The 24,059-nt window shown below is 47.4% G+C and overlaps 1 protein-coding gene across 1 annotated transcript in view; it reads left to right on the top strand.

The window, feature by feature from the left end:
* Nucleotides 1–24,059, top strand: part of COBL (cordon-bleu WH2 repeat protein) — a 277,317-nt gene that overhangs the window by 237,619 nt on the left and 15,639 nt on the right. Inside the window, 3 exon segments of the mRNA XM_070472080.1 lie at nt 6,980–7,289; nt 20,702–20,799; nt 22,031–23,862. Of these exon segments, the coding sequence (XP_070328181.1) occupies nt 6,980–7,289; nt 20,702–20,799; nt 22,031–23,862 (2,240 nt within the window).

Below are 24,059 nucleotides of genomic sequence, written 5' to 3'. Positions count from 1 at the left end.
TAATGGAAACACCATAATGTGAAACTAGTGTGTGTGTCTGTCTGTGTATTTCATGCAAAAATTAGGGCAATTTAGACATTTATTAGACAAGACTATTTAATTCCAAGAAATGTGTTTTGAACTAGTTACAAAGAAGTGGGTTGTTGTGAAATTTCTTTTGCTCACATAACTGGGAATTTTAGGAAATACATCCTTGTTGTAGTCACAGTGGGGTCCCCAAGCCCAAACGCTGTCCTAGGCCCATGCTCCTATCTGTCTGTGGACAAGCCCTCCCCATGTGCTGGTCCAGATGACTGTAAGTTATCCAGGCCTCCTCCCGCTCCGTGGGTTCCAGCCCAGTGAGGCCACTTGCCCAGTAGCTGTGGCAGGAGGGCCCTGAGAAAGGCCTTGATTGGTCCAGCTTGAGACATATGCCCATCTTTGCACAATGCTTGATTGGCCAGGTTTGGGTTCATCTCACACCCCAAGCCAGCAGCCAGGAGTAGTGAGGGGGCAGTTAGACTTTCCAGCTGTTGCAAACAAGGTTAGCTCCAGGAAGGAGGCACTCATGCGGCACAGTCAGGGAAGGGGCAGTGTGGACAGACAGAAGAAGCAGAAGGTGCCTATATACGGTTTTCAGAAAAGAGCAATCTGAGAGCAGCCCAATCTTACCATAGGAAAAATGGGGACTTACTCTGTGTCTCTAACAGGCACATTAGGATTCTAGGATTAGGGTTATGGTTCATGCTTTGGAGAAATACAGACTGATTGAAGCCAAGAGTACATTATGTGACTCTTCAAAGGATTCAGGTCAATTTTAGATCCATAAATGATTTCAAGGTCTTTGTTATCCTGCCTTCTTGAAAAAAAATATGTATTCATGCACTGCTCTATGTGGAACTGGCTGCATTGTTATCGTCCTCAATATGTTTGAGGATCCTAGGTCTATGGGGCTTTTGGACAAAACTGTTTATATAAAATGTTTTTTATATAATATGTTTTTATTAAAGTATGGTTTATTTATAATGTGTTATTTTCCAGTGCATAGCATAGTGATTCAGTTATAGATAGATTACACATTATTTTTTTATAATTTTTTCCAAATATTAAATGGTGCCCATCCAGGGAAGAGACTGTCAGTTCATAGAGGGATAAATTTATAAACTTCAGCTTGAGGAGACTGTAATGAGAGGACCGGTAACAGGAGAGGAAGGTAGCCGGGACTGGGGCCACAGTGCGCCGCTGCTCCTGCGGTCTGCACGCATGCGCGCGCGCTGACACAGCCACGTAACCCACGCAAGACTCGCCAGCGCCCAGGCGCTCAGTACACGCCGCCTCCCACTCCGCCTGCGTGTCTGACTGCTCATCCTCTAGTGTCACCTGTCCTCGTCCACCTGCCGCCGCTCTGCTTGTTTCACGGCCCAGGTCACGGCCCCTCTCTGTCCCCTCCGGGTAGGAGAATGCCCCCATGTCTGTCTTCCCATGGTAGGTTGCACATGTTCCCCTCCGGCCCATAAGCTGACCCGCCTCTTCTGAGTGTGTTGGCGGACTTAACCTGGGAATATGTCCTCCTGGGAGACCATAAGGCTTTCCAAGGGAATCTACATGCAGATGCTGTGTGTCCACATGCATTCTTTGCTAGAACTGAGGTACCTGAGAGCTCACAGCAGGCAGCAGCTGGACGGGGGTCCTCCCAGCTCCCCTTTGCTGAATGCCCTTCTCCCCATCACAAAAGACACGCCAAGCTGGCATCCACCAGAAATCTCACTTGCATGTGGTTTCCTGAGGAGGGCAGGCCTTACCCTGTTGCCTTCCTGGTGGAGGGCTGAGCAGGTGGACAGTCCTGTTGAACATCAGGTGGTTTCCAAGTTTTCTTTCCAACCAAATGGACAAAGGGTCTGAGCAAACTGTCAATTAATACGTCATTGAACATAAATTTTGTGACTGATCGAGTGATGTGTAATAGAGTCAAAGTTTTAAAAACTGAGCAGAGGGATGTCACTATAACAAAACTTAATTCACTTCAACTTACTCATGTGAGCAAGGTCTTTTCAGTTTCATAAGTCATTATTGACCTGGGGGATTTTGGCAGAAACTAATACCTGTGGTCAGTGATTTGTTACATAAGTGATATTGACACATCTCCAGTCAATAACATTTATATAACAAAATATCTAATAACAGATCTGATTTATAATGTGTTAATAGTGATAAGAATGAAAAATGTGAACTGCATTAATAGCATACCCTGCCTTGCCCTAGTACTAAGTAACCACTCACTTTTAAGGAATTAGTTGAAAAAAGCCTAATCTGAGTCATTATAGATGCATTTCTAATGTCATTTTGCCTTTTTGTTTAAGAAATGTCAACATTTCTAAAATACTCATGTAATTTTTATTGGCTCTTTCCTGTTCATGATCACAATGATCACATCCCGGTATAGGAAAAAAATCACTACCTTCTGTTGAGAGAGGAAGTAAAAATTGCATTGTAATTTATATACACATTTTATTTAATCAGTAGAAAAGCTCTCAAGCACAAGGTACACTCGTTGAGGATTAGGTGAGATTCTTGTGGTGTGGGAGAGGGGAGTAAATTCCAGAAAGAAGAGCTGTGCTCTAGAATGCTACCTCTTAAAGGGAGAACTGCTCATCCTTTTTACATGCCGGGTTCTGGACATCAATACATGCTCATCCTTTTTACATGCTGGGTTCAGGACATCAATACATTATCATGATCAGATTACTTTTATTATATTTTGTAAAATAATGAAACAGATTTAAGTAATAATTACAATGAAGTTACATCTGTTGTAACTAGTTGAACTCATGATGGGTATTTTCAAATGTCGGTTAAAATGTCAGTGGGAATATGTGGTTCAAAATTAGTTTGGGGTGTATATGACAAACATTACTGACATACACCAGGTCAGTTTGACACCAGTAGTTCTGAAGCATGCACCGGTAACTACTCTATTTTCCCCTTTATTCCCAATGCATAGACCAAAGGGAACTAAATCAAGATGGGTTGAGATAGGAGATGGGAGCATGTCTTGTCAGCTTGCGAAAGGGAGCCATAAATGTCGTGATGAGATGAGAAAGAGATTAGTCTTTTGTTGAGACATTTCCTTTGGGCAGGTAAACCTGGTGAAACAGACTCTTGACCGATTTCTTTTCCTAATGACCAGGAAATAAGCAATATCATAAGGTACAAGATCATTCATTTAATAAGGTAATAAAAATGAATCCATTACAAAAATACCTGGAAGATATTTACATTTGGTGTTTGAAATTTTCTTAGGTGACTTTATAAAAGAAAAACTCAGTGGGACTCATGCCAAACTGAAATGATTGTTTCAACTTAAGGAATTAGTAGCCTTAGGTTGAGCTTCCCAGGTGGCACAGTGGTAACATGCCCAATGTGGGAGACACAGGAGACTCAGGTTCGATCCCTGAGTCAGAAGATACCCTGGAAGGAAATGGCAACCCACTCCAATATTCTTGCCTGGGAAATCCCATGGACAAAGCAGCCTGGCGGGCTACAGACCATGGGGTCACAAAGAGTCTGGATACAGCTGAGGATACATGCATGCGATCTTAGGTTAGCACTTTCTGCTTTACATCCAAGCTTGAGAGTTTTCCAAAACTTGCATTTCGCTGTAATGGCATTTGAGCTATGGGATTATATAATTCAGGTGAAGGACAATGGAAGCATTAAATTTCCTGACTTGAGCTCTGTGACTATTTATTTGGAAGATAATTTACTTTTAAATTTGTATTTGGCATCTGCTAAAAATAAATTGTGCTTTTCTACATTTGCAGAAATCCTGCAGTAATAACTTTTTAGTTCAAAAAAGGTTTCTTTTTTTAGTTCAAGAAAAGCTCCCCCAGAAGTGGTTCACAGGAGTCTTGAACCTTTGCAAGAGCTGATTTCTCTTTCTGACTGGAAGACCCACCCTGTGCTTCCAGCATCCTTCCATCCTCGCTCTCTCCCCCGCTCACTGGTGCTTACCACACCTGCAGGCTGCAGGTGGTGTCACCCCTGTTCCTTCTCCCTCGGGCATCTAGGCAGCTGCCCTTCTGACCCTGTGTGACCATCCCCACCGCACACTGCAGGCTCCCTGAGAGCAGGTCCCCTCACCTGCCGCCCAGTGCGGGCTCCGCGTCCTGGAGCAGGCATATGGGTGAGCCCTCACTGACACCTGTCTGTCAAGTTCGAGGACAGAGACCCCTGGGCCCTGGGGAAGGTCATCCTCCAGAATTAGAGGGCTCGCTTGGGAAGAGGGGCGTGCAAGCACTCATACCCTCACAGTGAGTCTCAGTGGCTTAACACAGCCACACTGGGTACAGACTTCTCACCTCTTGCTGACTAAGCATTTGCCACTGGCTGGATTGGGTCTGGTGATTCACAACTGTTTTCACCTCAAAGCTTCTGAGGGGTGTAAAACAAGCCCAGACAAGCATCCTCAATCTTATAACCAGATCAGAAGGGGCAGACGAAGTCCTCCCTTGCACAAATGCCTTCTGAGTTTCCAGGGCACGTGAGTGCCTGGAAGCCTGCTCGCAGCAGGTGGCTCTAGTGTTACCCCAAGGTTGGGAGGGGGCTGCTGCCCCAGTGTTTCCTCAGGTAGCAGGTCTCTTGAGGTCACTTTACACTTGTGTGATGCCTGCTGGAGCAATGGGGGGCAGGGCTGGACTGAGCACTTATTCAGTCTCTGCTCTGTGCTGAGACCTCCCTGTGACCAGCCCTCCCCCTCTACCTGCAGACACTCCCGGTGGTCTCACCACGCGGCACTGCCGGTCTCGGTGTTCTTGTCTGTCCCCCATAAACTGTGAGTCACCAGAGAGCTAGCCTGTGGCCCCAAGTCCGATCAGGGGGCCCTCCCCAACCCGGCATGCACTCTGCTGTGGAGACATGCCAGGGGCGCCCTGCGGTGGTCTGGCTTCACACCTAGTCCTCATCTCAGTCCATGCCCGTGCGAGGATCACCGCATCCTCTCCTGGGAGAAACTGAGGCAGAGGGTCCAGGGACATGCCCCCAGGCAACCAGTCGACTGCCCTCCTTGGGTTTGAATCCAGGTCTCTGTGGCCGGAAACCTGCATGCTCCATCACTGTGCTCTCTTTACATCGCAGAGAAAAAGTGTTCGTTTGATTGGCCTACTTGTTCAGTGATGGTGACAAAGAGGAAGCGAGAAACCAGCGTCTGCTCGGCCGTCGGGGCCGCCGCTGACGGCCAGGCAAGGGAACAGCTTTGAGTGGAGTTGGCAGGAGGGTCCGGGCGTGACAGGCCAGGTGGAGCCGCCAGCTGTGTGGACAAAGCAGCTGGCGCACGGCATCGAGGTGTGACCGCGTCTCAGCAGAGCCCTGGCAGAAAAGGCTGCGGTGGCATTAATCTGCAGGCCGAGTTTCTCCTCTGTATTTGCCCTCTAATTAGAGCCTTGCAACAAAAGACAGGAAGAAAGCGAAGAGAAAGAGGTTATTGTCCAGAAGCATTCACTGCGTTCAGATACACTGCCTTGTGCATTTGCTTCTCTAAACAATCCCTCCCTTATTTCTGATCTTTATTTGTGAGCTCTTTTGTTAAATAGCTGGCAGTTTTTTATTCCCGTTCTTTTGTTTGTTTGGGAGATCTCAAAGAAAGCAACACCTCAAGGGATTTTCTCCGTGGTGTTCTTTTGATTTTCTTCATTCTCTGTCTCTTGTCTGCTGTCTGGCTAAAATGCTCACTGTCTTGAGTGTGATTATTGTGTCACTTGCCTGTCATTGTCTGAGTCTGTGGAGTTTACACTCAGCATGTGTGTGGTCTTGATCCATTTTAGGTGTCCAACAACTTACTTACTGAAGGAATGATTTTCAAAAAACACACACTGAAACTGCAGCACAACACAGTCATTATTTCCTGGATGACCATAAGCAGCATGTAGATCATATGTCTTGAGGTTTAAAAGCTATTCTCCGTTCAGTGAAAAAACACACCTCTGGTCTGCAGCTGGGCCAGAGCTCTAGACACCTGTCCTCCCACCTCAGTGTTAGGGGGATTCCTCTCCAAGTGTGGAGCTTTCGGTGAACACTCTTAGACCACCTCACAGCTCAGTATCAGAAAAATGGATCCTCACTTTCGTTCCCCCTACTGTCCCTCATAATGGCTGGCTCCCACATCTCAGTCAGAGTCTGAGGGAGTGGATTCAGGCCTCTGTAGTGAGTTACAACTCTGTGCATCGTATTCCTTCTGCTCCCCCACATTGCACGCTCCATGCTCAGGGGCCAGTAACTGCAACCAAGGACGCTTTTGTCCTTGTTTTAAATTTTACTTGAGGGTTCTCTTCTAAGAACATCTCTTATTTAAACCAGGTCTTACTGTCTCATGTGTAAAAATAAGGGGAGAGCCAGACTCTGATGAAAAGTGTCAGTAATACATTAAGCCAAATTGCGCTTGCTCCTGAGGAATATGTTAGAAGTTCCTGAACAAGATTAGTCACTTTGAAGTTTGTTTCCATATTGAAAACCTTAATTTAACAGAAAAAAAAGTTTCATGTTCAAACAATTCTGTTAAACCAGGGATCAGACTAGAAACAATTGCATGCATCATGTCATTAGTCTGAATTTTTTTCATGTGTTTACCATAGTCAGGCTTCTCTGATAGCTCAGATGGTAAAGAATCTGCCTGCAATGCAGGAGACTTGCGTTCAGTCCCTGGATTGGGAAGGTCCCCTGGAGAAGGAAATGGCAACCCACTCCAGTATTCTTGCCTGGAGAATCCCATGGACAGAGGAGCCTGGTGGGCTACAGTCCACGGGGTCACAGAGTCAGACACGACTGAGTGACTAACACACACACTTACCTATAGTCATGTACAGGATGAAAATCTCCAAGCTTAGTTAAAAATATGCCAATTTTTGAGGGAAAGCATTGCTCCCGTCACAGACGCAGTTTCAGGTGAGTCAGGCCGGGGGGAGCTCGCTGGCGTGGTGGCTGACCTCCCCTTGTGTGTGTCGTCCAGTGAGCCTGTCCTCGGGGCCCGGCGATCCCTGCAGCGTGGACGGCGCCCCCCCAGTGCCCCCGGAGGCCGAGGAGACCGTGTCTGTCGGCAGCTGCTTCGCCTCGGAGGACACCACGGAGGACTCAGGGGTGATGAGCTCCCCCTCGGACATCGTGTCCCTGGATTCCCAGCATGACAGCACGAAGTCCAAGGACAAGTGGGGCACAGACCAGGAGGACTGCAGTGACCAAGAGCTGGCCGGGACTCCAGAGCCGGCCCCCCCGAAGAGCCCCGTGTGGGGCAGGAGCAGCTCCGAGAAGCGGCATCTGAGGTGAGGTGCGGGCCGCTGGGAAGGGGTCCATTCCAGGCTCACAGGACGGAGGCCTCAGTCCCGCTGAGCCAGCCAGTGCTTGGTAGGGATCCACTGCGCCAGGCGCCCTCTCAGAGGTCACCACACCCTGCCTGGGGACGTGTTGCACATGGTTCTGTCTTCATGCTATTCTCTAGCTATTCAGGTACTTATAAATAATACATAGTATCAGCCTGTTCACTTTTACCTTTCATATAAACGGTACCACAATCTGTTTCCACTCCATATCACGTGTTTAAGATTTATCCCTGATGATGTGTGTGTCACTAGTTCACTCACTTATCCATTTCTTTATGAATGGACACTTGAGTTGTTCTGGTTTTTTCACCCCTGGAATCGATGAGCAAGTTGTACATACGTCTCCATTTATGCGTAGAGCTTTTTAGAAGAGGAATGATTAGACCTTCAGAGAAAATTCAGCTTTTTGGAATATTGGCAAATTGCTCTCCGAAATCATGGCCTGGTGACCACGCCCTCCAGCCGTCTGTGGAGCCTGCCCGTCAACAGTCACACCAGTCTGTGGGTGAGCAGGTGTCTGGAGCGCTGCACTCCTCTCGGCCCCAAGTTGCAGCTCATGTGGCTTTAAGATACACGACTCTGATTAGTAAGGATGAGCATCTTGTCATATGTATGTTAGAAATTCAGTTTCCTCTTCTATGGATTGTCTTTTCACAGCCTTTTTTTTCACAAAATTTGGGGATGTTACTTTTTTCTTAATCATTAATGTCTCCTTAGTTATATATACACAGAGTCTCTAATACTGTGGCTTGAATTTAGCTTTGTTTTATTTTATTGTATAAAAATGCTCTTTGAAGAGTGTGTCCTCCTTCTCTGGAATGTATATGATATTTGGATATTGAGAGATCCTTCTCATACCGCAGAGGACTAAACATCATCAGAATGTCTTGTGAAAGCTCCAGTGTTGCTTTCTGAGCTTTGGGCTTCTTGTTCACCTGGAGTTTATTTTCAGGTGTGACGTGAAGAAGTAATCTGTTTCCCACTGATTCCCAGTTCCATGTCAGTCTCCATCAAGTCTCCACACACACGTCCGTCTGATCCTTGTACACTTTCCGTAGACTGGTTAATATGTCTCTGCATCAGCACCCTGTTACAACTCCTTTCTTCATTCTGAATTAGAAAGGCAGGTTAATCCTCAGCGTCTCATCCTTCCTTTTTGTTATTGAAGTATACCATGTTAGCTTAGGTGTACAGTGATTCATTTATTTATATATACACATATGTTTGTATATATGTATATACACGCATATAATATATATGCATGTGAAAATGAAAGTGTTAGTCACTTAATAGTGTCTGACTCTTTGTGACCCCGTGGACTGTAGCCCACCAGCCTCCTCTGTCCATGGAATTCTCTATGCAAGAATACTGGAGTGGGTTGCCAGTCCCTTTTCCAGGGGATCTTCCCAAGCCAGGGATGGAATCCAGGTCTCCTGCATTCCAGGCAGATTCTTTACTGTCTGAGCCACCACGGAAGCCTATATATACACACACACACATATTGTTTTTCAGAATCTTTTCCCTTATAGGTTATTACAAAATATTGAGTAGAGTTCACTGTACTAGACAGTAAGTCCTTGTTGTTTATCTGTTTTATACATTGTAGTGTGTATATGTTAATCCCAACATCCTATTTATCCCCCCACTCCCTTTCCCCTTTTATAATCATAAATTTGTTTTCTATGTCTGTAAGTCTCTTGCTGTTTTGGAAACAAGTTCATTTGTATCTTTTTCCTTCTTTTAGATTCCACATATAAGCGATAGCATATGATACCTGTCTTTCTCTGTCTGGCTTACTTCACTTAATATGATAACCTCCTTTTTTACCTTTTAGATAATTTTAAGAACCAATCACACAAGGTTTTAGGAACATTAATAGAAGTAAAATAGGATTTTTTTTTAAGTTTAAGTTGATCACCAAAATGAGTGAGTGCCCTTATATTTTTCATGTTTTGTTTCAGCTTTGTCCAGATGAACACTGAAGTCTCTGTGTGGTTAATGTAATTGTAGTGTCAATACTCTTTTATTTTAGTTTATTTTTAGTATCAGTTTATCACAAGCATTTCCCTAGGTGGTTGTATACACACTCTAATAGTAAAGCTCTCTAATCTTAAGGACAATTCCAAGACCATATTTTATTAGACAGAAAATGAAAAGGTGGCAATTGGTCCCTTTTGCCTCTGGCCCATATTGGATACCTTGAGCTGAGATTGACCTGTTTGCAGAAGGAAATTATTTCATTTCCTTCATCATCCACTTAAAGGAGACTAGCTTTCTAGTAATCTTCAGAAGTGTCTGGTTGTTTTGCATGGGGCTTGTACACCTTCAGCTTTATATCTGACACTAATCAGATATGTCACTTTGATACCCCAAGGATGCTCGTGCAACAGTCTTGGTGGACTTCCTGGCATTAACTCAGAGGTAAAATCTTGCTGACTTCCCTTCAAATATGTTCATGTTGTCTGCTGCCACAGCCAGAATAATCACAGGGTCTTTGGAACCTGATGTCTTATTCCAACAGGGAGCCGGTCATGTTCATCCGTCCTCTTCTCTGGGGTGCCGCTGAATTTGAGAGTAATGTGGAGGGAAAGGAGGGGGTTCTGGACCTTCACATGCCCACATGGAATCCCACCACCACTGACTAGCTGCCTGGCCTTTGTGGGTCCACTTAACTTTGCTGAGCTTTGAATTTTGCTTATACCTGTGCAGATAACACCTTCTACCTGTCACAGGTGTGGTAGCTGCTGGGCGCCGGTGTGTATGCTCAGTGCCTGTTGCATAACCATTGAGGGAGACCCATTGACTAAATCATCACTGTAAATTTAGGAACTGGAGCACCATGAATTTTTCATGGCACACCAACTTGCCGATTTTAGGCTTCAGAGTCAAATGAAGATGAAAACGATCTCTGAGGCCCGCTGCCCTGTCTGTGCTGTTCCTTCGTTTGCTCAGAGTTGGGATCAACTCTCTGCCCATTATTTTGCATAGAATGCCCGTGTTTTTTCTTTTTAAAAACAAGAGTTATCGCCATTGACACATTAGATGTACTCGGAGACTTCAGCAGAGTGTATCACATTTTTCTGTCCAAATGCATAACTTTATTTATTGATGTCAAGATTACTTAAAATCTGTGGCCACCATATTAAGCAGGAGTTACAGACTCAGAGGTCACAGGTTGCAGGGAAAAGCACAAGTTTTCTCTAAAGAGTGCAAGCCCATGGCTTCCTTCCAATTGTTACCTGGAGAGATTGTAGAGCCAATGTGGCTGGCTTTTGAAGAGAAGCCAGAAATCTAGATTTTTTCTATGAGGTCTCCCAAATTTTAAATCTTGGCAACCAGTTCAAAGATTCAGGGCCACACACACACACACACACACACACACATCTGTGTGCTGGGCGGGCAGGTCCCAGATGTGGGCTTCACTGAATGCTCGACACCTCAGCATGTCCGGCTGTGCTCACTCATCTATCAGCTGCAGAGTCACTGTGATGATCTGGATATCTCCTGGGATCTACCTCTTGAAAAATAATTCTTCAGAACAAATTTTAGAACTTCTATATTCTCCTCTTGGAAGACAAGAATATAAAGTCTCTCACAGATTCTGCAGCAAAGCAGCCTGTCTGAATTCTACCTCTGCTCAGCCTCTGATGTCTTATAGAATGAGTTCCGCTGAGCACCGTTTGGGAGATGCTGCCCATGTCATCCTTTACACTGTCATGCAGCATTTGCACATATGCACCCCAGATAGAGAGGATGGAGAAGGGATACACTGCTCCTCATAAACAGTGCCTCCAGGCATGTGCTGTTTGGTCCTGTCCACAGAACAGGGCGTTGAGAGCCTGGCCAGCAAAAAGGCACTGCAGGCTGATGGCGGAGGGTTGGCCAGACTGCAGGGGCTGACCAGTCCTGGGCCAGAGAGCATGTCAGGAGCATGTGTGTGATTCACAATGGAGCAGATGATTTCAGGTGTCCAGACTAGCCAGGGGTCAAGTTCAATGAGAAGAGAACCTATGCTCAGGGGTTGACAGCCCAGAATCAAGGTGAAATAGTCTGAGGGCAGAGCCCACTGCTGTTCACAGAGGTGTGGTCTTGACCTTGCCCCACCTAGAAAGGGCCCTGTGTTGGAGCTCTGCCCAGGAGCACACGTGTTGAAGGATTGAGAGATGCAGTAAAAACAAAGAACATGATTTCTGACATTTGTGCTCCCAGGAGAAGATGGACAGGGTGACAGGACAGACATGTATTTGCTCAACCTGCCAGCTCCTCCCTTCCTGAGCTGGATGCCCCTGGACCACCTTGAGAAAGGATGGCCACTTGAAGGGGATGGTACTCTGATCTCAGTGCCTACTGCCACTCCCTGAATCCACCTCCTGGCTCTACCCTGCATGATTCTAGCACCTGGTTATTACAGCTCATCCTAAGGCGGCATTTGTGTTTCTGGGGACATGTTCTTCCTGCGATGATCTAGAGCCTGGCTGTGATAGTGAGTCCTCTCGATCCTTGGAGCACCAGACCTCATAGGCTCAGGAAACAGAAGTTACCCTTTGCTGTGACAGGCACAGCTGAATCTCTCCAGGTGGGATGTGGGTTCTGATGGGTGGTGAAGCCATCCCCACCAGACTGAAGCACCCCAGCTTATAGAATCTCTGGTGTGGGACCTGTCCCCAAGGGGAAATAAGGAGTGTTTGTGGTTTTCAACTTTGCCAGGGTGCCCTTCAATACTGTCACCCCTCTGATACACAGCAATTCACTGAGTATTGGAAGGAATAGGGGAATGTCCTTTGTGACCTGCAAAGACCCCAGTTTGTTAAGGTCTGTAAGGTTCTAGTTTGCTGGGCTGTTTCTCCTCTCTCTGCTGTCTGCTTTCTGCAGACAGCCAAGTCACCTAGACTCTTTTTGGCTAGGGGTCGCACTTTGACAGATTGGAGACAAAGACTATTTGCTCCAGAGCTGCTGCTGCCTGTCCAAGGAGAGCCTATGGTCTTGGCCTCAACTGAAAGCATTTTTCTTAAGCTATTCAGTCCAGTGACAAAGTGCAGGGGTCCTGCTCATGCACCTGAATTTGAAGTCTCTGCTCATTGCAGTCATGGCTACCCCTTCCTCAAGGGTAGCATTGGGTGACCTCCAATTAATGCTGTGGCAGTGAAGATTTTGAATTGGTAAGTCTTGAGAACATGAAGGCTTGGGAATGACTGGAGTATGCTTTGTGTGCTGTGATCTGAAAATGATATGTTTTGCATCGCGTCCAATTATAATTTGCATTGCAAAATAAATCTATGCTCTCAGTTCAAATTTGACTCAGCAAGTGGGACATCAAATTCCCAGAGTCTCCCTCTAAATGTATAACAGACAGTAAATAACCTCCTTCAGGAAGAATTCAGGACACATGGTGATGGCTCATCATCCTGAGGGCACCTAGGAGTGACCTTTGGGCAGTCCTGCCCTGAATAGCAGGCGTGATGCCCACAGAAGCTCTCCTTCCCGATGCATCTTTCCTTCATGTATGACGCAGGCCAACTCTCCTCATACTTACGGAGCAACTCAACATGAAGACTAGAAAGTCCATGGTCAGACTACCTGGCATCATATCTGCTCGCTGCTGGTGGTGGTGCCCTGAGTCAGTGACTTGACCTCTCACTTCTTAGAAGAATAGCTATGACAAGCCTAGACAGTATATTAAAAAGCAGAGACATCACTTTGCCAACAAAGGTCTGTCTAATCAAGGCTATGGTTTTTCCAGTGGTCATGTATGGATGTGAGAGTTGGACCATAAAGAAGGCTGAGTGCTGAAGAATTGATGCTTTTGAAATATGGTGTTGGAGAAGACTCTTCAGAGTCCCTTGGACTGCAAGGAGATCCAACCAGTCCATCCTAAAGGAGATCAGTCCTGGGTGTTCATTGGAAGGACTGATGCTGAAGCTGAGAGTCCAATACTTTGGCCACCTCATGAGAAGAGTTGACTCATTGGAAAAGACCCTGATGCTGGGAAAGATTGAAGGTGGGAGGAGAAGGGGACGACAGAGGATGAGATGGTTGGATGGCATCACTGACTCTATGGAGATGAGTTTGAGCAAACTCAAGGAGATGGTGATGGACAGGGAAACCTGATGTGCTGCAGTTTATAGGGTTGCAAAGAGTTGGACATGACTCAGCGACTGAACAACATAGCTGATTTACCATGTTGTGTTTGTTTCAGGTTGTAGCAGAGTGATTCAGCTATACATTTATATCTGTTCTTTTTCATATCCTTTCCCCTTATTTTTTCCATATTTTTCCCTCATAGGTTATTAGAAAACATTAAGTGTAGTTCACTGTGCTATGCAGTAGGTCCTTGCTGGTGGTCTATTTTATATACAGTGGTGTGATTATGTTAATCCCAAGCTCCTAACTCACCCCTCCTCCTCTTCCCCCCTTGGTACCCACATGTTTGTTTTCTGTGTCTGTGTGTCTTTTTCTGTTTTGTATATGAGTTCACTTATATCACCTTTTTCTTTTTAGATTCCACACACAAGTGATATCATGTGATATTTACCTTTGTCTGGTTTATGTCACTTAATATGATAATCTCTAGGCCCATCCATGTTGCTACAAAAGGCATTATTTCATTCTTTCTTAGGTGTCTACATATATATACATATATATATACACACACACCCACCCACACACACACACACACCCCAAATCTTCATTATCCATTCCTCTGTTGATGGACATCTAGGTTGCTTTTATATTCTGGCTATTGTAAATAGTGCTGCAATGAACACTGGTGTACATGTGTCTTCTTGAATTATGATTTTCTCTGGGTACATGCCCAGAAGTGGGATTACTGGGTCGTATATTAACTCTGTTTTTCTATTGTAAAGAACCTCCGTGGTGTTCTCCGTAGTGACTGCAACCAATTTTCATCCCCACCAGCAGGGTAGGAGGTTTCCCTTTTCTACACATCCTCTCCAGCATTTATTGTTGTAGACTTTTTAATGATGGCCTTTCTGGCCGGTGTGAGGTGGTTGTAGTTTGGGGACTTGACCTCTCACTTCAGTTTTCTTGTCAGTACAGTGGAGATCTGCAGTACCACCCCTAGAATGGTGCCTGACATATTGCTAGCCTTCAGAAATTGATGGCTGGTTTTATCATTATTATCATTGATGTCTTTTATTGAAAACTGCCTAAGGAAGGATAAACTTGATTTGTTGAAGAATCCTTAGAACTGTGTCTACCTCTAACCATCTGCCTGAATTAACTATTTATAACATCTTTGTTTGAAAAGAAACCATGCACACACATGCATGCATACATTTGTGTGTAGATAGATGGGGAGATGGAGAAGGCAATGGCAACCTGCTCCAGTATTCTTGCCTGCAGAATCCCATGGACAGAGGAGCCTGGTGGGCTACAGTCTATGGGGGTCACAAAGTATCAGACAAGGCTGAGCGACTAAACAACAAGATGTTGAGAGACAGAGGTCTGTTGCCTCCTACCTACTTACAGGGATTCTAGTGGAACTAGCATTATTTCTAAACTCTCATATCCTAAAGGCAGTCTTGCTGGAATCAGGCAGTTCATCTCTCGGTGTATCAATATTGTGAAACTCTCACTCCTGGAGTCTGTTTTGGGAACATTAGTTCCACAGGAATGCTATGTGAGTGGTTGGGTAAGTGGGTGTCAGGCTCAATTTTTCAACAGTTCAGTTCAGTTCAGTCTCTCAGGCATGTCTGACTCTTTGCAACCCCATGAACCACAGCACATCAGGCCTCCCTGTCCATCACCAACTCCCGGAGTTTACCCAAACTCATGTCCACTGAGTCGGTGATGCCATCCAGCCATCTCATCCTCTGTCGTCCCCTATTCCTCCTGCCCCCAATCCCTCCCAGCATCAGGGTCTTTTCCAACGAGTCAACTCTTTGCATGAGGTGGCCAAAGTATTGGAGTTTCAGCTTCAGCATCAGTCCTTCCAATGAACACCCAGGACTGATCTCCTTTAGGATGGACTGGTTGGATCTCCTTGCAGTCCAAGGGACTCTGAAGAGTCTTCTCCAACACCACAGTTCAGAAGCATCAATTCTTTGGCGCTCAGCTTTCTTCACAGTCCAACTCTCACATCCATACATGACCACTGGAAAACCATATTTAGAAGCATTTAATACCTTTCAGAATGCTAAAACTTTGTAACTATACTAACAAAGGAACATTTAAAAACATTTAAGATGGGGGAGGGAAGGGACTATGCTGTGGGTACAGTGGCTACCAGCCAACTTGGGCTACTGAGCCTGCTGGGTCGGAAGCCCAAGTCGCGATGTGCTGTAACTGTGAAATATGCACCAAGCATAAGAAGAAGTGAAATTTTTGTGTCATTTACACATGACAATGATGATAATAATTTGAGTTAAATGTTGGGTTAAAGTATACTAATTAAAAAATTAATGTTAAAGTATTTAATGAAAAGTAATCTTGCTTATTATTTTCACCTTTTTAATGTGATTACAAGAAGATTTCAAATTACACATGTAGCTCATATTACATTTCTACTGGACACCATTGTTCTAGAACTCTGAAGCTTTGTAAATAGAAGGCCACTTGTAAATGGAATGCTGAAGTTAAGCATATATGACTGTCATCAACTGTATATTTTCCCAGGCTTCTTGCCTTTAGTTTATCAAGTGATTGTTTTGAATTCCCATGGGTTGTTTTGGTTGTCATCACTAATTGAATTGCTAGCTGAAAAGGACATCTTTTTCCTCTCAGACTTTTTTTTTCTGTGACTGGATAAATTATTTAAAGAAACTTTCCTAGCCACATCAAAAAGAAAAATGATTTAATGTGCTGGGGTGGAGAAAGGTTTGCCCACACTCCTTTTCCTTTCTGATGTAAAAAGGAAAAGAATGGAAAGGCCCCTGTTTGCCTGGGTACTGATTTCACGTGTGCTGTTAGCGGTTCTGTGGGAGGAGGCGCTGAGCCCCTTTCTGCCCCCAGCCCCACGCCATCCACGTCCTGGGCGAGCTTCCGCCGGAAGCTGGCAGTGCCGTCCTTTGCCCTCTTGTTCAGCCACAGCGGCCTGTCCACGGCAATGCTCTCTGTGGAGTCAGCTCCCGTGGAGGACAGGCTGCTGGTGACGTTTATTCTGCACATGCAGCTGGCATCAGAACGTCTGCACTGCTTGTTTGCCCTCACTTTCTTGGTCTCAAGCCAAAACAGTCAGTAAGAAACCGACATTAGAAACCGGGGTGTGTGCTGGGCATGAGGAATGATGCCCGGGAGAAAAACACCTGTGCAGTTGACTTTCAGCTAAAAAGAGGCAGTGGTGTTTCTGGCCAACTGTGCTTCTCTGGGACACATCCTAGGGTGGCTCTCCTGCTAAGCCTGCAGAATCTGCCCTCCTAGCCCAGGGACCTGGTACGTCTAGCTTGTTGTTATAGGAAGAGAGGAAGAGCTATAATCAATTAGTAGAAGTGGGTGGGGTGGGGGAGGAAAGAAAAGCACATTCTGCTAAACCTCTCCTCCCTGAAGCTGTATGTTTGAAAGCAAAATAGATACATCACCACTGGTATCTTTGGGCCAGATAATCTGTTCATGCAGAAGCCCAGAATCCAGAGAGCGGTGGCCCCCCTCTGCCTTGTATCAGGAGCGGCAGCAGCTGCAGAAGTGAAGTGGTCACAGGCCTCGCCTTGCCCCACCCCAGAGCTGCTTGGCAGCCTTGGGAGAAGCACCAGTCGAGGACCTGGTTCCCTCCCTCCAGAGCACTCCCAAGGCTGTGGCTTCTGTCGGTGCCCACTCTCTCCTCCTGGACAAGCAATGCCTCAGGGAATCAGGTCCACACTGGGGTGTCAGGAGCAAGGGTGGGCCAGAGGTGGATGGAGCTGTCAGCAGAGTGTGGGGTTGACCACCTGGGGAAAACCTCTGCTTGTGCAAGAGGCAGATGGGAGAAAGGGGTGGGCAAGACCGCTGAGCCAAGTGTAGGGCAGAGGAATAGATGTAGGGACCCCAGACTTCACATGAGCGCCTGGACGGGAGGTGAGATGGGCAGGCAGAGAGCAGATCTGAGGTTCTGAGCCTGGGGCTTGGCCACTGATGGGTAAATGGGGCAGCTCAGGCCGGCGTCTGGGTGGGAGGAGCGTGGTAAAGGGCTGGCTCAGGCCCTGCTGTAGTGCCTCCTTTAGGATTTATGGCTGTTGCACAGTGGTTTAGGATCATCACTGGGATTGCTAGGCTCTCAATAGCAAAATAAAATTATAAACACAACATACTATGTGTATTGGGCATGGCATTCAGTTCCGTTCAGTCGCTCAGTCGTGTCCGACTCTTTGCGACCCCATGAACCGCATGGTGTAACAAACATGTAAACTGCTTTCCATAAAATAATCAGTGCTCGTTAGCGGGCTTCCCAGGTGGTTCAGTGGTAAGAACCCACCTGCCAGTGCAGGAGCTGCAGGAGACCCGGGTTCGATCTCTGGGTCGGGAAGATCCCCTGGAGGAGGGCATGGCAACCCACTCCAGTATTCTTGCCTGGAGAATGCCACAGACAGAGGAGCCTGGCAGGCTACAGCCCATGGGGTTACAAAGAGTCGGACATGAAGAGGACAAAAGAATCATTTTAAATGTTGTCTGTTTGAAAAAAATCACCTCATCACTCAAGCTGCCTTGTGCCAAAAATGAGCATACTTCAAAGGACAAAGGATAAAATATTTGCCGTAATCCATCCATTTCAACAAATCACACTGGCTCATAGTGGTGTCTAGATTTCTGCGTCACCCTTGTCCTCAGACACAGATTCCTTTTAGATCACCATGGCCCTCCTAGATGGAGCTCTGTGTCTTAGTTTCTTCACACAACATGCGGCTTCATCTGTGACCTGTGTCTCCACCCCCACATCATAATCACATCTCAATGCAGTAGTGGAGGGAACTCCTCGCTGCCAGAAGCTGGAGATGTCTCCCCATGAATATGATGAACATGGTGGTTCATATTTTCCTTCCACAGGATTATTAAGGCAAATTATCAAAAGAGAGGCTAATGAACCAAAGTTCCTACAAAGTTAAAGCTATGTTTTTGCATCTCGATGTAGCTGTTTGCATTGCTTTCCAGTTTAAACCAGGAGCAGCAAGTGTAAGGGTCTCAGATTCCTTGCATTTTCATCAGTTCAAGATGATTTTCATTCTCTAGTTTACCTTTAATAAAGTAATATCATCAGTGGAACTTTTCTCTTAAATTATTTTTTAATTCATTTTCTTCTAAGAGTACATTATTTTATTTTTATTGAAATATGGCTGATTTTGTTTAGTCACTAAGTCTTGTCTGACTCTTTGTGACCCGATGGACTGCAGCACGCCAGGCTTCCCTATCCTTCACTATCTCCTGGAGTTTGCTCAGACTCATATCCATTGAGTCAGAGATTCTATCCAACCATCTCATCCTCTGTCACCCCCTTCTCCTCCTGCTCTCAATCTTTCCCTGCATCAGAGTCTTTTCCAATGAGTTGGCTCTTTATCAAGTGGCCAAAGTATTGGAGCTTCAGTCTCAGCATCAGTCCTTCCAGTGACTATTCAGGGTTGATTTCCTTTAGGAGTGACTGGTTTGATCACTATCATGATGTATTAGATGCAGATGTACAGTTAAGTAAATACACATATATATTTATATGTGTATAATATGCATATGAATGTATACATGTATAGAACTTAAACTTAGTCACTCAGTCATGTCTGACTCTTTGCAACCCCATGGACTGTAGCCTGCCAGGCTCTTCTGTCCATGGGATTCTCCAGGCAAGAATACTGCAGTGAGTTGCCATTCCCTTCTCCAAGGGATCTTCCTGACCCAGGGATTGAACAATTGAACTTGGGTCTCCTGCATTGTGGGCAAATTCTTTACCATCTGAACCACCAGGAAAGCCCTCATACGTACATATACATTCTTTTTCAGATTCTTTTCCCTTATAGGTTATTATAAAATATTGAGTGTAATTCCATGTGCTATAGTTTTTAATTCTTATTGATATCAGTCTACTCCCATAGAACAATGTGATTTTGCGTCCTTTTAAGGGAAGGCAAATACTTTGAAGGAAAAGTATAGATATAATTTTGTCTGGCTAGGCTTTAAGCATTCTAAACTAGGAGCCAACCTTTGAAAAACAGTTTTCCATTTCAAATACTACTTTAGAGAGCCCTTATCACTTTTTTCTGCCATATACTTGATTGAATATATAAATTAAATTTGTCTAAACCATCAAATTCTGTGGATGAGAAAGAGACAAGTTTAGTAAATGCATCCAATTAAGTCTTATGGCAAAAGCAACAGGAAGGGCAAGTCTTGTGCCTCTGTGGTCGTTGTTAACTGGTCCACGGCCGCACACATCTCAGCCAGCGGTCTTTGTCTGCCGTGTCAGAGGACATTAGCTGGGTTGGATCTGGAAGCCCACTTCCTGGCTCCCAAAGAGACACAGTCACCAAGTAAGAAAGACTCATTTACCAGAACACAAACTCTGCTATGTAAGTGAGGATGGTACAAAGCATATTTCATGCATCATTATCTCGGCCTGATTAGTAACAATGGAAACTGGTCCTCGATTCTAACGATCAGCGGGAAAGACCTTCCGCTTTTGCAGAAGAGGGACAATCACCCCGTACGTGTCTCTGTTCTTGGCACCACGAGACAAAAGAGACCAGAGCCTCTGCAGGGCTGCTCTCAAATTGCTTTGGCAGCTGTTGTCTCACAGATGCTACTGTCCAGGGCTGAAGCGAAGGAAAGCCCAGCTTTCCTCAGCAGGTAGGGACATCTCCCTGGACACCCGGGTGGCAGGGCCGTGAGGCACCTGTGGACACAGACGTGGCAGCCCTCCCAGGCTCAGGAGCCCCTGTGAGCAGGGCAGTTGCACTCTTCGCCGCTTAGCACACGGCCGCTTCTCTGGGAACCAGCGATCCTGACCTTGCCTGCCTTCTTACTGCTTGTGAGGCTTCCCATGGGATGATCTGGGCAAAATAACCCATGTGGGAAGGCTCACGGGCTGCAGGGGTTCTCCCCTGCCCACCCTCCCCCATCCGGTCACTGCCGTGTGGGCGTGAGGAGGGGGCACAGCCGGAGGGGCGGTCACCACTGTCACCGCTGACCTGAAGTTCACCGTTGGAGTGGTCGTCGCTATGCACCACACACACACACACATATGCATACACACAGCATATACACACCACACACACACAGACACACACCCCATCTATGTCTCAGGCGTTCCAAGGACAGCAGTGCCTATGGAGTGGCCTGACTTTGACTATAAATTGTACCTGCCTCAGGTATTTCCAGAAAAGAGTCAGTTACATAAATAATGAGCTAAATGAATGCTCCCTTTTCCTCTTGGTTTTCCCTAGAAACGGAAAAGCTGCTCCAGCCTCACGTGAGGATGAGGAAATATTCATGACTGGACAGTTCCAGAAAACCCTTGCGGAGCTGGACGAAGACCTGGAAGGTAAGCACCGCCCCTCCTGCCTGGAAGTCTCTGCCGGGGCCAGGCAACCCCGAGGGCGTCAGGGCTGCTAATGGCACCGCAGGTAACCACGTGGGGAAGATGTGTGCAGAGGAGACATGCTGCGAGAGAGGAGGGCCTGGGCTGGGGGCCAAGCATGCAGGGAGCTCAGCTCCCAGAGGGGCCGTGCACCTGGGCGGCAGACAGTGCCGAGGAGATGTTCCTGCAGGCGCACACGGCCTGCTCTGAGTAATACTGATTCTGCACATCGCAAGTCTGCACACATGAACGAAAAAAGAAGGTCTCAGCCCTCAGATGAGTTAGGGAAACACTGGGTGCCACTCTGGCAAACAGGCCTCTGTATTAAACCTCCCACCCCATGACCCGCTAACATGTGGTCTGACTTTCAAAGAGGAGCACGGTGCACAGCATCTCACCAGGGACCCCTGTTCCCGGGGACGTCCCAGGGACTGCACTTCTGTGCATGTATCAGACAGAATAGTGCAAGGTCTGAGCAGATACAAACAAGCTCAGTGAACAACCAGAAATCTTTCAAAGGCACACAGACTAGAACGTAGATGTAGGCCTTTCCTGACAACTGAATAAAACAAGAAGGAGGCAGATTTCAGAGCTGACCCAGCCTTTTGTCTGAGTCACTTTTCCATTTTCTGTCCTCAGATGGGGTTCTGTTCTCAGTTCTGTCCTCAGATGGGGTTGACAGAGCTAAGAAACCTTTATCAACTTTGGTCTGTCCCTCAGACCCTGCCTGCAGGCCCACTGTGTCCTTTAGGGCTAATTAATGGGGGCTCAAGGCATTGTCACCTGCCTCTTGGGAAGCAAAACAAGAGCAACTTGAGCCATAGATTCTGTGGTGCTCCTTGTGAACCAAATCAAGAGGAAAGTAAAAATCCCATATCCACCTTCCCATCCTGCTCTGAGGTGGTGTTTACTGAGGGCTTGGACTTCAATATCAATTTGTAAGTAAAGATACTGGCAAAATGTGGTACCTCAGTGCCTGCCCTCAAGGCATCATGAATCTGCAGACAGGTCCTTGACTGGGTCCTGTGCGCTGAGACTGGCTCTGGGCATGTGTAGATGACAACCCAATTGACACTAAATAACTTTCACCAAAGGACCCTCGGAGATGAAAATCAGGGTGGGATTTCACTGGTTAAGGGGCGTCAGAACCATCCAAGTGGGCTCTGCCTGTGACCTGAGTTGTGCTTCTTTGCAGAAATGGAAGAAAGCTATGAAGCTGACACAAGCTCCCTCAGCAACTCTGTACACGGCATCTCCACCACCCATGGTGACTCTGAGGCAATCCCGGTGACATTCATAGGGGAAGTTCTCGATGACCCCGTGGACTCAGGCATGTTTTCCAATAGAAACAACAATGCTGGCTCCTTCGACTTGGGGAGCACGGCCGACAGTAAGGCTCAGCTACCACCCTGCCAGGCTGAGTGCCCCCAGCAGCACAGACAGAGGTGGGCAGCAGGGCCCAGCTCACCACCTCCTTCCCAGGAACCTGAGAAAGAAGGCTCAGCCTTGACCAACACCTGGCAGGAGGTGGATCCCAGTAAGATGGAGCCCAAGGCGAGTTCTGCTTCAGCGCTTCACACTCACCACTTGAACGGGAAGGAGGAAGGCAGGGTGCCTGGCCCTGCTCACAGTGGGAGGACCCCAGCCCCCGGGAGGGTAACCCCGCAGCTGGGGAAGGAAAAGGCAAGTGATGGTAAAAGTAATATCTCAACACTACCGCCATGGCATCAACGAGGCCAACTCCCAGTGGGGAGTTATGGCCTTAAATATGGACTCACAACTTATAAAATTGTCCCTCCAAAGTCAGAGATGAAATGCTACGACCGAGGGGCATCCCTCTCCATGGGTGCCATTAAGATTGATGAGCTGGGGAACCTGGTGAGCCCCCACGTGAATGCCGGCAGGACTGTAGTTCCCTCATCACCGACTCTGGAGGCAGAAACCCCACCCATTGGAAAAGTCAAAGAATTCTGGAGATCCAATTCTATAGAGAAGCACTCTGGCCGACCCACAGAGGGGCCCAAGAGGACCCCCACCCCCACCACCCCCACGAATCCGCAACCTCAGGAAAGCAGACTGAGAGGCGAGCCCACCTCCCCAGACCCCCAGGTAACATTGCCCGGGCCCCAGCCCCCCAACTCAGAAGACGGGAGTGCTCTGGGGGAGGGGAGAAGCCGGCCACCCCCGGCAGCCGCTCGTCCCCTCCAAGTGCCAGCAGCTAGCACCGCGGAAGTCCCGTTTCTCAAACCTCAGAGGAGAACGTCCAGTCAGTACATGGCCTCTGCCATCGCCAAGCGGATAGGGGCCCCGAAAGTCCACAGTGACGTGGGGAGGGGACAGGATAACGCCCAGAGGACATGTGAAGGCACAGCACCAGAGCCAGTGGTAGCGCCTCCTGTGGTGAAGGACGGTACCACCCCCAGCCCAAACCCAGGCACGGGCATTCGTCGTGAGGGGGAGGAATCCGCGGCAGGACCCCATCCTGGATGGCAGGTCAGCAGCCCTTGCGGGAAGCTGTCTGCTCAAGACTACCCTCCTGGCATCCACGGAAATCCCCGGGCGTCACTAGTCAGAGCTGCCCAAAGGGACCAGGCTCCTGTGGGGCAGAGCTGTGGTCTCAGTGGGGAGCGAAGCACAAGGACCCACAGGACCGACTCCGCATCCGACCCCCAGTGCAAGTCTGATGGCCTGAGCCCCTCACGCCCTCGCTCAGGAGGTGGTCAGACTTCAGGCAGCACCGTGGTGAATGGCTCTCGGTGGGCCGCCACCCACAGCGAGCCTGCTTGCTCTCCGAGAGTGTCAGATACCAACGGCCGGGCTGGACGGGAGCCCCCGCCACGGGAGGAGGAGCCCAGTTTGTTAAGCACAGGTGTGCTTGCAGCTGATGGTACACTGCCAGCCAGCATCTTCGGGCCAAAGAAGAGATTCAGGCCTGTGGTCCAGAGGCCAGCTCCGAAAGACACATCCCTGCACAGTGCCCTGATGGAGGCCATCCACTCGGCAGGAGGCAAAGACAGGCTCCGCAAGGTGAAGTTACGGTGGGCTTCTGCCTCGGAGACGCCTCTCCCCCACACCCACCCAGACACAGACCTTAGGTGACATCAGAGGAGGCGGACCAGGCTGGGGATGCGGGTGACTGCATGGGCTCAATTTTACCTGGATTGCTCTCTCCCTGCCTGTGGAGTTGTTTGAATAGAACCACTAAACCTTTAGAACCACTAAAG

This window comes from Odocoileus virginianus, chromosome 1 (assembly GCF_023699985.2).
Source record: "Odocoileus virginianus isolate 20LAN1187 ecotype Illinois chromosome 1, Ovbor_1.2, whole genome shotgun sequence".
Classification (NCBI taxonomy): domain Eukaryota; kingdom Metazoa; phylum Chordata; class Mammalia; order Artiodactyla; family Cervidae; genus Odocoileus; species Odocoileus virginianus.
The sequence above is the reverse complement of the archived record's forward strand: the minus strand, read 5'-3'. Positions and strand labels throughout refer to the sequence as shown.